A 15,273-nucleotide genomic window follows, 5' to 3' on the forward strand; every position below is an offset into this window, starting at 1 on the left:
TTACCCTTTCTGATCCAAACTCCCATTATTCTGCAGGGCTCTTACCATTCTCTCTTTTATTTCCTGAATTAGGTGCATATTTTGGGTCCTCAATTATGCAACAGGGTTTGCAAGAGCAGAGACTGTCATCATCTTTTTATAACTCCAGAATATATCTAGTTTGTTTTTGTATACACACAGAGTCTTAACAGATGCCTAGTGAATTAATATATAGCAATATAATCAACTTTCCTATATTATACCTCTTTAGTTTTATTTTCATTAAAAGCTATGCTTGCCCTAGCTGGTTTGGCTCAGTGGATAGAGCATCGGCCTGCGGACTGAAGGGTCCCAGGTTCGATTTCAGCCAAGGGCACATGCCTGGGTTGCAGGCTTGATCCCCAGTAGGGGGCGTGCAGGAGGCAGCCAATCAATGATTCTCTCTCATCATTGATGTTTCGATCCCTCTTTCCCTCTCCCTTCCTCTCTGAAATAAATTATATGTGTATATATATATATATATATATATATAATTATTAATTATATATATATAAATTATATATATATAATGTTTCCCTTCAAGCATAGCTTTAAATATGTATATATGTATGTGTGTATATATGTATATATATATATATATATACACATATACACACACACACACACACATATATATATATATATATATATATATTTTTTTTTTTTTTTAAGCTATGCTTGAAGGGAAACACTGACTGATATACTTCATGGTTCCTTTCTCCAAGTCAAAAACTATACAATTAGCTTTATGTTTATTTTCCTAATAAATTACTGCTCACAAAAGTGATTATGAGCAACTATAACAGGGGATGCACAAATAGGGAGTTTGAATAAGTATAGTTAGATTATTCAAAATTACTGTTAATGAAAAGAACTGATAATTTTGACTCCCTAAAACTTTTAGAATATTTATATACAAGGTGATTTAATAAAACAAGTAAGTTGATACGAACCCATCCTATTTAACCCTTTGCACTCGCTTGCTTTTTTCTCGATTCCTTTATTCTAATGCTAACCGTGTCAAGTCACACTCGACATCCGAGTGCAAAAGGTTAATACTTTTATCAATGTCCCCAAAAATAGAATTAAGAATGTACACATTAGGATTGCACACCTGGGACGTTGCCAACCCCATTGATAGTAAGAATTGAATGCAAAGTAATCTTTAAGTAAATATTTCATTTTAAAAAGATACAATTCAACAGTGAAGAGTTATAAAGCAGTATACAAGGAGATGAAAAATAAGGCTAAGACTCATTAATCTAGTCTTATAAGTTTGGCTTATAGGCTGGTCTCTTTACGAGGTGGACACTTGATTTGTATTTGTATGTGTGTGTGTGTGTGTTCATTTTTTGAGTGATTTTCTCAAACTCCTTTAATCCTAACAAGACTCCAGCAAGGAATTACTCTGATCCTCATTATTCATATGTAGCAACTGAAGGTACGAGGTAGTTAAGTAGCATGTCCAATCTTCATGGCTTCAAATGGAGAGCTGAGATCTGAACAAGCCTGCCTGCCTCTTAGATCAATTGAGAAAATAAATACTTTCTCCCATCTCAGAAGATGATTCTTAAATTGCATTTTTTTAAAAAGTTGGTTTAATATAAAGAAATAATTTTCTCCAGAAATGTGCCAAAACAGATAGATAGGATATAAAAACAATAATATTAAACCACAATGTTTCTAATGTTTCAAGCATTCACCTGCTTTAGAGACAAGACTGACTAAAGGTAGTCCTAAATAATCTAAACATCACTGTTAGAATTATATTTTTACAATTCTAGGTGACCAATAGCAGCTACTTATAGGACTTACGCTTAAATGGTTAGCTTTAGCATGAATCAATAAAAACTTTACAGGAATTGTAGGAGGATCATAATATAACTTTAAAAAATTCAAATAAAATTCAGTATAAATTAGATTATTAGGGGTAGAATAAGAAAAAAAGGCCAAGAAAGGAGAAAGCAAGTCCCATTTTATTCTATTTTTGGTGGTTGCTTTAATGCTTTTCTTTCACCAATAACTGAAAATTATTGATAAAATTCCAGAGACCAAAATTCTCAAACACTCTAAATCAGTGATGGGCAACCTTTTGAGCTTGGTGTGTCAAAATTCGCCAAAAAACTGAGCATAACTCGGGTAGTGTGTCACTTTGAGGAAAAAACATTATTTCGCAAATGTTTCATCCTCAGGAGCAGCAAATGTTTTCATCCTCGGCACGCGTGTCATAGGTTCGCCATCACTGCTCTAAATAATAATAAAGTGAGAGACAAGACAGCAAAAATGGCTAAAGGAAATGCAAATGAAACATAAGACATACCTGAGATACTTCATCAAACTGAGGTTTTCTATGAAAGCTAGAGAGACTCTCTGCTCGCATGAGATACTCTGCTGTTCTTCTCTTCACAGCTTCTCGCCGGGTAGGGCTTGACTCTCCTAAAAGGAGAAAACAAAACTCAGGTCAGGGGAAAAATAAATAAACTCTTGTTTATCCAATCTGAAGTTTAACTTCCAGTTATCCAATGCAACACTTATTCACATTTCTAACTGAAAAGAAGAGAGATTCAAAACTGGAATGGACATCAAAGTTATTAATATCAGCAAGGTCTAAATATTTTTTATTTTTCAATTACAGTTGGCATTCAATATTATTTTACATTCATTTCAGGTCTATAGCATAGTGGTTAAACATATATATAGTTCAGGAAGTGATCCTCTAATAAGTCTAGTAGCCACATGACACCAAATATATTTATTACATTATTGACTATATTCTCTATGCTGTACTTTATATTCCTGAGCAAGGTCTACATATTACCTACATGAATTTTATTTATCCAAATTCTGAAATTCTCCTATTGAAATATGTATATAGAGAATTCAACGTATTTTATAATAGTAGATATGAGAAATGTAGTATAAAAAAGCTCTGCAGATAAAAGACTAGCCTTATCCAGACAGTCGTCTAACTCAACAAATAGTACTAAGGGCCATATCCTATATAATAAAAGAGTAATATGCAAATTGACCATCACTCCAACACACAAGATGGCTGCCCCCATGTGGTCAAAGATGGCTGCCCTCATGTGGACACAAGATGGCCACCACAAGATGGCCAGCAGGGGAGGGCAGTTGGGAGGGACCAGGCCTGCAAGGGAGGGCAGTTGGGGGCAATCAAGCCTGCAGGGGAGGGCACTTAGGGGTGACCAGGCCAGCAGAGGAGGGAAGTTGGAGGCGACTGGGCCTACAGAAAAGGGCAGTTGGGGGGGAGAGGGGGGACCCAGGCCTGCAGGAGAGAGCAGTTGGGGGGGGACCAGGCCTGCAGGGGAGGGCAGTTAGTGGTGACCAGGCCTGCAGGGGAGGGGAGTTAGGGGTGACCAGGCCTGCAGGGGAGGGCAGCTAGGGGCAAACAGGCTGGCAGGGGAGCAGTTAGGCATCAATCAGGCTGGCAGGAGAGTGGTTAGGGGGTGATCAGGCTGGCAGGCAGAAGTGGTTAGGGGCAATCAGGAAGGCAGGCAGGTGAGCAGTTGGGAGCCAGCAGTCCTGGATTATGGTAGGATCGGGCCTAAATGGGCAGTCGTACTCCCTGGAGGGGTCCCAGATTGGAGACACACACACACACACACACACACACACACACACACACACTGTGCAAAAATTTCGTGCACTGGGCCTCTAGTATGTTTAATAAGAGCTATGACATGGATATGACATGCTGTAAAAGTACCACCGAACTGAAGAATACAATTATTTAGGGTAACTCTGAATTCACTCTAACTGATTTTTATAAGCTTCATGGTTTTTTCATTAACAACAAATTGTTACTCACCTTACAAATGAAAACAAGAATATGATTTAAATCCCTGTAATATATAATTATCTGAAAGTGACAAGTCATTTATTTACCCTGTCTGGTTCTCTGTTTCCCTAAACAAAAGGTTTTCAAAGTGGCCTCCAAGAAGTCAAGACCTCAAAAGAGAGGTGGTCCAGCCCATGGAGCACCCGGCTCTCCCCTTTCCAGAGCAGGATGATCCTGTGCTTTTGTTCATTTTATATAGTACTTGACTGTGAACATTTCATGGCTGAAAGTCAAAAACTTTAAGAACCATTGTACTATTTATGATCTCTAAGGTTCCTTTCCTAAATAATATTTCATACTTTTCATGACTCATTTTTATCAAAGCACTTAACACATAGCACTATTTTTATAACTGACCATATACATCATCTGAATGAAGTCAATAAAAAAGCAAGTGTCATATAGTGGGAAGTGTCCTGGATTGCATTCCAGAAACCCTGGTTATCTGAATTTTGCTCTGCCTCTCAACAGTCATGTGACCAATGATAAGGCATCTCATTCTCTGAATGTCTTCTCATTCCCTAAAATGAAAATATAGACCTCAAACGGTTGTGGAGATGAAAGTAGACAACACACCTAAAATGTATTACAACAGTGACAAAACTATAGGAAGCACTACATTTTAAAGGTTTACGTTTCTCATTTTTCTCTCAGAATTAAATCCTTCAAAATAATGTTAACTGCTTTGCTGAACTAAAGTGAACTGAATTACTAAAGTAAAGCAGACATTTTCCCCAAAAAGATCACTAGTGGCAAAAACTCTTCTTATTTTTGCCTGGAACAGTATCTCCTGTTTCTCCTGGGAAATGCCTTTCTCCTCCCCTTTGATACTGCTCCACCTCTCCTCTCCCCACCTCCCACTAGCAACACTTACTTACCAACAACTGCTCTGAATGAAAGCTGCTATCTTGTTTCAGATTTCAGTCCCTCTAGTCAGTACTAGTTAGCCAAGGGTTGAAAGCTGAGCCAATCACAGAGCCCCACCCTCCTGGCCACAGCTGGAGGAGAGAGGAACTGGCCCAACACAAACTGGGCCAATCAGGCCTTCTCTGTTATTGACACTGGAAATAAGAGTGGGAACTGCCAGCAGCCATAGTTTCTGCCAATGCACAAAGCCAATCTGAAAGGAACTGGACAGAAAGAAGCAGATAGGAGAGAAAGGAAAAAAAAAAAAATCCTAGCATGACTGGGGTCCCTGATTTCAGCTGAATCCACATTTCTGCCATTCTTTGCATAAGGTAGTACAAATGTAGATTTTTATCACATGCAAACCAAAGAACCCTGAATGAACACAGAACTCAAAGAAAAACTGCAATAAAGTTATTGTAATTTTGCTAAATAACTTCCCTTTCACAGCTTTTACATTACTATTCCATCTCTTCTCTCCTTCATGAGAAATTTACAAATGTAACTGGTCTTGGTGAGGGAAAAAATTCTCTACTGCTTTTTAACTGCGGAGCAATCTATTAACAATCTATTTTAAACCTTTGGTATCTCTGCTGCTTTCTAGGCACACTTCAACTCCTGAAGCCTCAGTTAAAATAATCAGTATGATTCCTGACTCTGTCCTGAAAATGTAGGTACTTAATTTCTAAACCCAAGGTTTGTATTTTTCTCAGTTGAAAAATGGATATAATCTATGAAAATCACCTAAGTGTAATGTATTTTGAGGATAAAGTGTGCCACATAAATAAGAAACATTCCATATTTCTACACACTACCAGCTCTTGATTTTGAGTTTGCTGTTTATGGACTCTTACTGTTATTCGCATTTTCATTGGCTCTTCTCATTTCAGCTTATGTCTTTTAAGCCCTAATTTAAATCCCCATTTTAGAATTTTTTATTCCTCAATTCTAATAGAAACTGTGCCAATTTAGTGTTTTCATTCAGTGTGAATAAGCTTTAATAAAACTTCAAATTTTGCTTTATTCAAAGATATCAACTTGTCTCCCAAAATAATGCCAAGATAATGGACCACCTAATTAAACCTAGAGTTAACGCCATATTATGTGATCAAACCACTGTTTTTTAAACTTGTGGTATCTCTGCTGCTTTCTAGGCAGTCTCCATAGGAACAGAGTCAAGAACAGGAAGCCAGCAGTTGAAATGGACTCCTGCTGAGGATAGTGATTCCGCTTCCATGGAAACAATGAAGTGATGGAAAAACTGGAAGGCTTTTAAAACGTAACCTTAAACATACATACTATGACACTTTCCTATCAGCACCTTAAAAGTAGGTCATAACCAAAGGCCCTGTGGGGTAGCTCAGTTGGTGAGAGCATTGTCCCCATACGCTAAGGCTGCAGGTTCGATCCCCGGTGTGGGCAAATACAGGATTCAAACAATGAATGCATAAGTATGTGGAACGAGAAACCTATGTTTCTCCTCTTTCTCCCTTTCTCTCTCTACAATCAACAATAAAAATTTAAAAAAGAAAAAGCAGGTCACAACCACTGCTGCAGCTGCAAGGATGACAACTACTTCTTACAGATTTCTGCTGCTGGATACTTACTGAAGCTCGTGCGTACATATCAGAAATAAAAGACCAAGATTTCTGGACAATTCTAATTGGTAACATTATAGATGGATGTAACTTTAAACATATTTTAATTGATTAAAAAATTTTAATCGACTCTAACCTTAATTTCTTATTTTCATTTTAAAACTCATACAGCTGATAAGGATTATCTTCAGGAAAAACTAGGTTATCTGGAATTCAAATTTTAATTTCACACTAGGTCATGTGACTGTTATTTTTTCAGTAATATATCCATGTAGACACTTCATAAATGCTTTTTGTTGTCGTTGTTAATCCTCACCCCAGGATATTTTTCCATTGATTTTTAGAGAGAGTGGAAGGGAGGAGGAGAGACAACAAGAGAGAAATATCGATTTGAGAGAGACACATCGATTGGTTGCCTCCCACACGCACCCCAAGCTGGGGATCAAGCCTGCAACCAAGGTACTCGCTCTTGACTAGAATCGAACCTGGAACCCTTCAGTCCGCAGGCCGACACTCTATCCACTGAGTCAACCTGGCTGAGGCAATAAATGCTCTTAAAAATTGATTTATATTTTACATTCTACCTAAAGATAAACCACTACCTTCACTAAGTTTCTCTGCATTTCTGTTATTCAGATACAGCAAAAATGTCCACTGGGTTTCAGCATTCAGAAGAGAATCTGCTCCCATTACATACTAACTTTTCTGTCAACAAGTTCTGGTGCACCACAACATATGTCACCTGTAAACTGTGTCAGCCTGTATTTCTTTTCTCTACACCTTATCAATTTCTGATCAGGAGAGAGGACTGATAGAGGGTGCTGAGTGTGCTGAGTGAAAGGAAGAGAATGTAGCCAAAACTAAATTGAGGAAAACTACCAAAGTTGTCGCTGAAATTTTTAGAAACACTAGGTTGCCTGTCCTGCATTTCTCAGAGTGCCAACTCTGACTTACATTACTAAGAGAAGTTTTATAGAAGACAAAGTCTATAGATAACAGAACCATGGAATGCTAACTTACCAAGAAGCCACCAAGATTTGGCACTCCTTCACTATGTCAATTTTTATTTTCAAGAGATATATTATCTTCCTTTTATCAGTAAAGAAACTAAGGTTCAGGGATACAAAATGCCTTTCTCAGTTACCAAGTTAATATAAGAACCTAAACTTAAACCAATTCTTATGACACCACACTTCAGGTAACTGAATTTAATGACATTCTTCTGTTACTGAGCAGAACAAAAACAAAACACAGAGCACAGGACAAGTACAGATGAGTATGGAAACAAAAATGAAGAGAAAATAAACATAAGGACTTGAGGCAGGAGCCTATCAAACACAACAAAGCAGAGCAGAAGAATCAGAGAGGAGAGACTGAGGATGACAGATAAGCACACAGAAAAAATGAGAGCTGCAAAGACATATGAATTTCACGCTGTGTAAAAGAGAATGGGCCTTTCAGAGAAAAACTAGTCTCTCAAACATCCTTACCCAAGGATTTCCTTGTAAAACAAAGGCCTTTGCCCTAGCCAGTTTTGTTCAATGGATAGAGCATCAGCCGGTGAACTGAAGGGTCTCAGGTTCAATTCCCGTCAAGGACATGTACCGAGGTTGCAGGCTCCATCCCCGGCCTGTCAGGGCACGTGCAGGAGACAATCAATCGATGTCTCTCTCACATCAATGTTTCTCTCGTTGTCTCTCCCCCTCCCTTCTACTCTCTCTAAATATCAATAGAAAAATATCCTCGGGTGAGGATTAACAAAAAAAAATAATAAAACAAAGACCTTTGCTCATTTACTCACAAAAACGAAGAGGCATTCTTACCCAGAGAACTAATGAAAATCAGTTGCACAAACTAGAATAAAAAGTAGTTTTTCCAATTCTGTTTGAATACAGCTAATGCCTCATCACTGGTTCAACAAAGTAAAATCAATGCTGGAGGAACTGGCCACGTTAGAACTCTTCAGTGACAGTATATCTACATCTGTATTTCATGGGAAATTTTAAGGGATCTTTAAAAGTATTTTTGACTGTACTTGATTTTAATCTCCACATCAGACTCTACTCAGTCACATCTTATGTTCTTATCTCAAGTTCTACCCCACAAACACTCCCTAATAGGCCCTGTGCCACTGTACTCTTGGTCAGGCACACAAGTTCCATTCAGATTTATCACATTAGAAAGAACATCCAAATCAATCTGAGTCTGCGGGAGTGTGTGTTTGGCGGCACTTCCCTTTCATATTTTTCTTTTATAACTTTAGTCACATGAAAGAATATGCGTATTTGAGATGGCCTTGGTGGTTATATTTTTTAAGTGCTGATTTATTGTAGTTACTGGTATTTTGTTCTTTTCAGGTATAGCCTACCTTTCTGGCTTATGCTAAGTGTTCTAACAACAAAAGGAAACCTTGAGAGAACAGTGATTTATTGTCCTACACGTCTACCACAACTCTGGAGCCACGAGCCTCTCTGTGTACAGCACAAGCCCGGTCAGCCAGGGAATCTGCTCCATTTGCATTTAACCAACCCCCCATAAATTTTTCACAAAACCAAGTTATGTGACCCCCACAAGTCAAAAGAATCACCAAAGAATAGTAAAAGCCAAAGTCATAGTAAAATTCATAACCACACATTACCTCAATTATGACTGTTTTCAATGCTGTTCAGCAGTTTTTCTACCACCAATAATACTAAATGAAAACTGACACATCATTTGGTCATAGAATACTAAATGCCCACAGAGACAGCCTTCTCTTAGATGCAACAATTTCTTTCTGTTCCCTAACCTCTTTTCCTTTGTTTTACAATTTTAAAGGGGAGTACCCAAAAAATTAATCATTCAATCTCTTCAAAACAACACTGTGTGAGTAAATAAGTAAATAAATAAATAAGCCCCTAAGAGTCCTTTATGTTCTAATCAAATGGCTTCTAAAAGATAAAAATACTTTTTTAATATTTTTTTGTTGATTTCAGAGAGGAAGGGAGAGGGAGAGATAGACAGAAACATCAATGATGAGAGAGAATCATGGATCAGCTGCCTCCTGCACTCCTCCCACCGGGGAACGAGCTGCAACCCAGGCACGTGCCCTTGACTAGAATTGAACCTGGGACCCCTCAGTCCTCAGGCCGATGTTCTATACACTGAGCCAAACCAGCCACGGCAAGATAAAAAGATTTTTAAGGCTCTGGCCAGGTAGCTCAGTTGGTTAGAGGGTCATCCTGATACACCATGGTTGTGGGTACAAACCCCAGTCAGGGCACATACAAGAAGCAACCAATGAATGCCTAAATAAGGTGAACAACAAGTCAAAATTTCTCTAAATAAATAAATGATTTAAAGATTTTTAAAAGCTAGAGATATAATGAAGGAAAAGGAATAAAGAATTAAAAACAGGGAGCCTTATGATATAAAATAAAAAGTTAACACCTCCACAAACAAGAATCTTTTTACCTGCCACACTGGTAAATATGGAAAGACCCCCAACCCCCACAAAGAGTTGTGCTCATTCTTTCACTAGCTATAAGAGAGACATCTTTTTTAAAAATAATTTTTTTAAATTACTTTTTAGAGAGAGAGGAAGGGAGAGAGATAGAAACATCGATGAGAAACATCAATCAACTGCCTCCAACATACCCCCTACTGGGGATCAAGCCCGCAATCCCGGCATGTGCCCTGACCAGAAATATAAATGGTAACCTCTTGGTGCATGGGACACATTCAACCACTGAGCCACATCAGCTGGGCAAGACAGCCGTCTTAAGAGAAGCAGCAAATCTGTGGAAGGCTCTAAAGTCCAGCAACTGTTTTTCTTGATGTTGCATACTGAATCATATATTTTTCCTCTGAGAGGATATAGTGACCAACCGAATTACTGATTATGAGCAGTTAATTCTTCTCAATACTAAAAGTTTCATATACTCTTTTAATGCAGCTCCACCTTAAACATTAAACTGACTTAGTGAATACCAGAAGTAGGAGACTCCATCCATCCCATCTTTCTTTGTGTCTACATTTAAACAATTCAAAGAATGTGTCAAGCAATACTCCCAGAGGAGCCCATTTCTGGATAACAAAGGAAATCCTCCCCAGCAGTTGGCTTTCTTTATGGAAGCCAGCAAAGTGAAGTTTTCATACCACTTATTCCTACCCCTTTTCAGAGAGATGCCTCAGTTACTGAGCAAAATGTTTCAGACATATAGTCATCTCAAAGTTTATTAATTTCAATGCTGTCATAGAACATTACATATAGAAGAGCCTCAAAAAAAATTTTATGGAAAACTAAATGATTTTGCACCAATATTACATGGTCAGATAATAATACCTTCATACCTAGATATGCTCCAATTACCTATTTCTCTAACTTAAATAATAGTTACATAAAATTCATTTCAGAAAATGTGTGCAATTATTGTCTTTATCATCTGTGTAATAGGTCAAATGCATAAAAAAGGAATAGAGCGGAACAGAACATATAAGTGGCATGGTTAAACAAAAAAGAGAATCTACATTTTTATTTCATTTTATAAAAAAAACTGTCAGAACAGTATCAATGAGGAAAATAAGCACAGATATTCTAAGTAATTAAAAAGTATTGTGTAAAATAGAGTAAAGTCTATGAACACTTTTTATTGTTTGATAATTATAATCTTGGGAAATGTGTTTCTTAATCGTTTGCAAAAATACAATATGCCTATCAATGATCTGGTTATTTTTCAAATAAAACGTATTTTGAGACCACTAATGGCAACACAGTAAGTTTCTGAGGAAAAGCAGATGTCAAGACTTCCTAAAAGAGAATAGATACGCTGAACTTCTGTGCATTTTATATACAAGACCCAATGTTTAATTATGAAAATTTAATTTAAGGTATATTATAGAAAATCATGTAACTCAAGTAATTAAAGCCCTGGCGGGTGTCGCTCAGTTGGTTGGAGTGGCATCCCAACCATGGGAAGGTCGCTAGGTGAATCTCAGGGTACATACCTAGGCTTCAGGTTCGATCCCCTTGTGTGCCTACAGGAAGCAACTGATCCATATATATCTCTCTCTCTCCCACTGATGTTTCTCTGTGTGTGTGTGTCTCTCTCTCAAATTAATTTAAAAAATAACAATAGTAATCATTAACTTTCGCAAAGTGTCTAATAACTTGCTAGCACTAAAAGAGCAGTAGCTTTCCACGTAGGAAGTTTTAGTTACCTTTGGTTTATTCTAAAATGCTCAGAGATAACTACATTTCTTCTGATCAGAATCAAGGTTTTTTTCAGTAATCATAGAGATTAAACCAACCCTCTCATTTTAATGTTTCGCAACTGTGTTGCAAAACATAGAAAAATGTGGTGATACTGATGACAGAGCCCATCTAATAAAACTCTCTTCGAGAATCCTCATGCATCTCTCTGCTTTTGCTATAGAGCAGCTGTGCCTCACACAGATTCACATGAATGAAAATATTTAGATGAGAAACCACCCACTTAGTTTATTTTCCATATGACTTTCCTGTAATTATTTTGTAAACTGTTCACACAACAATACATAAAAACATCTGCAAAAACAGGTAATTAATGTGTCAGGCCAAACTAATGCATTTTTTATGGTGTCCATGCTTCGTCAACTGTAATTATAACTCTTTTTAAGCAAATGATGATGTGTTTGTTGCAATGTGCAAGTGGTTATTTTAGATGCTCTGTTTACTGTTCATACAATCTGAATAAAAAAAATCCACAGCTACTTTACCCCACACAGCAATGCTTTACCTAGCTTTTTGCAAAAGCAAAAAAGTGGTTGTCTCTTCCAAGATATATTTTGTAGTAAACATTTTTGGCATTTAACATGAAACTCTCAACCTAAAAGTTGACACCAAAATAGTCAACAATTCAAAAAACATATGTCAGCAAGTGATTCAGCCAGACTTTCTTCCTTCAGTTGTAACCCTGCAGAAAATACAGCACATAAGTCTATCAGCTGCAGTAGGCTAAACCTCCTGGATATCAGAAGTTTAGAAGGTTCAAAGGTTCATTACTATTGTTAACCTTTTGCACTCGGATGTCGAGTGTGACTCAACACGGTTAGCATTAGAATAAAGGAATCCAGAAAAAAGCAAGCGAGTGCAAAGAGTTAATGTATAATATCCATTCCATCTAAACCCACCAAACACATATATCTTTGACATGAGACCAATGAATGAAGAACCAAATCCTGTCCAAAATAGTTTCATAATTCAATTTATCCTGCTTGAGTTCTAACTACATGTAATATCATTATAATTATGACTATTATTATTATACTAGAGGCCCGATGCATGAAATTCGTGCAAGGGGCTTAGCCCTCGCAGCCCCTCGCAGCCCCTCGCAGCCTTGGCCGGCCCTCGCAGCTCTGGCTTTGTCCGGAAGGTCGTCTGGACAGTCATTCTGCTGTTTGGTCTAATTAGCATATTAGCTTTTATTATATAGGATCATGTTTTTTTTTTTTTTTAATATATTTTATTGCTTTTTACAGAGAGGAAAGGAGAGGGACAGAGAGCTAGAAACATCGATGAGAGAGAAACTCGACCAGCTGCCTCTTGCACACCCCCTACCGGGGATGTGCCCGCAACCAATGTACATGCCCTTGACCGGATCGAACCTGGGACCTTTCAGTCCGCAGGCCGAGGCTCTATCCACTGAGCCAAACCGGTCTCGGCTATTGCATGTTAATAATTGTCCTCAAATGGACATTCCTAAAGGCTGGACTTGAGTTTCTTATTTCCATAGTATTTTTTCTGAAGATTATAATAATAAGCATTTTAACTTAAAACATTTTATTTCAGAGTAAAACTACCTTAATTCTAGTAATATATACAAACTTTGCTTCAGTAGCTACTTTTCCTTCCTATTCCTTTTTGCTAGTAGAAAAGACATGAGACAACTAGAAAATAGCAAGATGGCAGGCATAAACCCAATTGTATTATTAAATACACTAAATCTACTGGTATATGGATTAAATATACCAATCATAAAACAGAGAGCATGGACTGGGTTTTTTAAATCCTCACCTGAGGATATGTTTGTTTGCTTATTTATTGACTTTAGAGAGAAAGGGCGGGGTTGGGGGAGAGAGAGAGAGAGGAACATTAATGTGAGAGAAAAACATCAATCAGTTCCAATACACACCCTGACCAGGAATCAAACCCACAATGCTCCAACCAACTGAGTCACCTGGCCAGCGCATAACACTGGATTTTTTATAAGAGGATCCAACTATATCTTGTCTGCAGGAGACAAACTTTGATTCAAAGAAATAAATAGGTTGAAAGTAAAAGGATGGAAAAAATATATCATAAAAAAGGTAATAAGAGAGGTGTAATAGCTATACTAATTTCCATCAAAACAAATTTCAAGAAAAATAAATGTTACTACAGAAAAAAACTATATTGTTAAAAAGTTAACTTAATTAAGAAGATATATTATAAATATGCAAGTATCTAATAAGTGTTTTAAAACAAATGAAGCAAAAACTGACAAATAAGGAACAGACAACTCAACATTAGTTACAGTTGTCTCAACAACTGCTAAAACAAAGGCAGAAAATCAATAATGATGTAGAAGACCTGAGAAACAATATCAACCAACCTAAATTAACTGATATCTATAGAATACTCCACTTAGACTCATAATTAAAACACCAGAATGCACATTCTCCAAGATAGATCATGTGGTAGGCCACAAAACCAGTCCCAATAAATTTAAAGAAATTTAGATATATTCACTGACTACAAGAGAATTAAACTAGAAATCAACAACAAAATAAAATTTGGGAAATTTACAAATATTTGAAAATTAAAGAAAAAATTTCTAAGTAACCCCATGGCTCAAAAAGGAAATCACACTGGAAATTAGAAAATATGTCAAGCTTAATGAAAATGTAAACAGCCTTTCTGCCTCCGCGGCCGCCATGGCTCCTGTGGAAAAGCTCGTGGCGAAGGGGGGCAAAAAAAAAGAAGCAAGTTCTAAAGTTTACCCTTGACCGCACCCTCCCCTTAGAAGATGGAATCATGGACGCTGCCAACTTCGAGCAGTTTCTTCAGGAGAGAATCAAAGTGAATGGAAAAGGTGGCAATCTCAGCGGAGGGGTTGTAACCATTGAAAGAAGCAAGAGTAAGGTCACTGTTGCGTCTAAGGTGCCTTTTTCCAAAAGTTATTTGAAATATCTCACCAAAAAGTATTTGAAGAATAACCTACGTGACTGGTTGCGCATAGGTGCTAACAACAAAGAGAGTTACGAATTGCGTTACTTCCAGATAAACCAGGATGAAGGAGAGGAGGAAGATGAAGATGAAAGCTCATTTATCTGGCAAATTTTGTATGAGTTCTTGAATAAAATTTGGGAACCAAATTGGTGGTTTTCCTTGTATCTCTACAGTATGGATTGAACAGAAAATTGAAATCGTAGTAAAAGGCCTTTCCACTTAGGACGCCACCCACTTTGTCTGGAAATTAGATGTTGGAATCCTACCTTGGCTCCAATTTAGCATTTGCTGCTGCTGCTTGGGTTGCCTTGAACATGTTGAGGCTTTGCAGTTTCATTTGCCGTGAAGGCTCTAGCATTTTCTATTTCTATGCAAATTTCCCAAAGCAGAATTGTTTGCATGTTTCCCCTCACGGAAGGCGGGCTTTCTTCCACATTTACTGGTAACTGAAGCATCAGTTGCTCTGGCTCTCCCCTGTCATGATGAGATCTATGTAGTAAATTTATGACTTGGGTTTGCACGTTTTACTTGTTTGTTGCATTGATGTTGCCCTGTGGTAATTCTTTGGTTGTAAAATATTAACCCTGGGCTGAAATTAGCATATACTTTAAAAAAAAAATAAACTGCTCCCAGATTTTAAAACTTGTAATAAAATGGAAACATTG

The 15,273-nt window shown here is 37.4% G+C and overlaps 1 protein-coding gene and 1 pseudogene across 7 annotated transcripts in view; one reads left to right on the forward strand and one right to left on the reverse strand.

Moving 5' to 3' along the window:
• The window catches only part of RPS6KC1 (ribosomal protein S6 kinase C1), a 238,026-nt gene that overhangs the window by 168,998 nt on the left and 53,755 nt on the right, over window positions 1–15,273 (reverse strand). For all 7 annotated transcript variants that reach the window (XR_008555068.1, XR_008555067.1, XR_008555066.1 and 4 more), the window contains exon 7: window positions 2,339–2,454. Coding sequence is in view for 4 of the 7 variants with exons in the window: in XM_054711380.1 (XP_054567355.1) it covers window positions 2,339–2,454 (116 nt within the window). In the remaining 3 variants the exon portion in view is untranslated. The remainder of the gene's footprint in view (window positions 1–2,338; window positions 2,455–15,273) is intronic.
• LOC129148005 (60S ribosomal protein L22-like) lies at window positions 14,314–14,791 on the forward strand (annotated as a pseudogene).

This window comes from Eptesicus fuscus, chromosome 22 (assembly GCF_027574615.1).
Source record: "Eptesicus fuscus isolate TK198812 chromosome 22, DD_ASM_mEF_20220401, whole genome shotgun sequence".
NCBI classification, from domain to species: domain Eukaryota; kingdom Metazoa; phylum Chordata; class Mammalia; order Chiroptera; family Vespertilionidae; genus Eptesicus; species Eptesicus fuscus.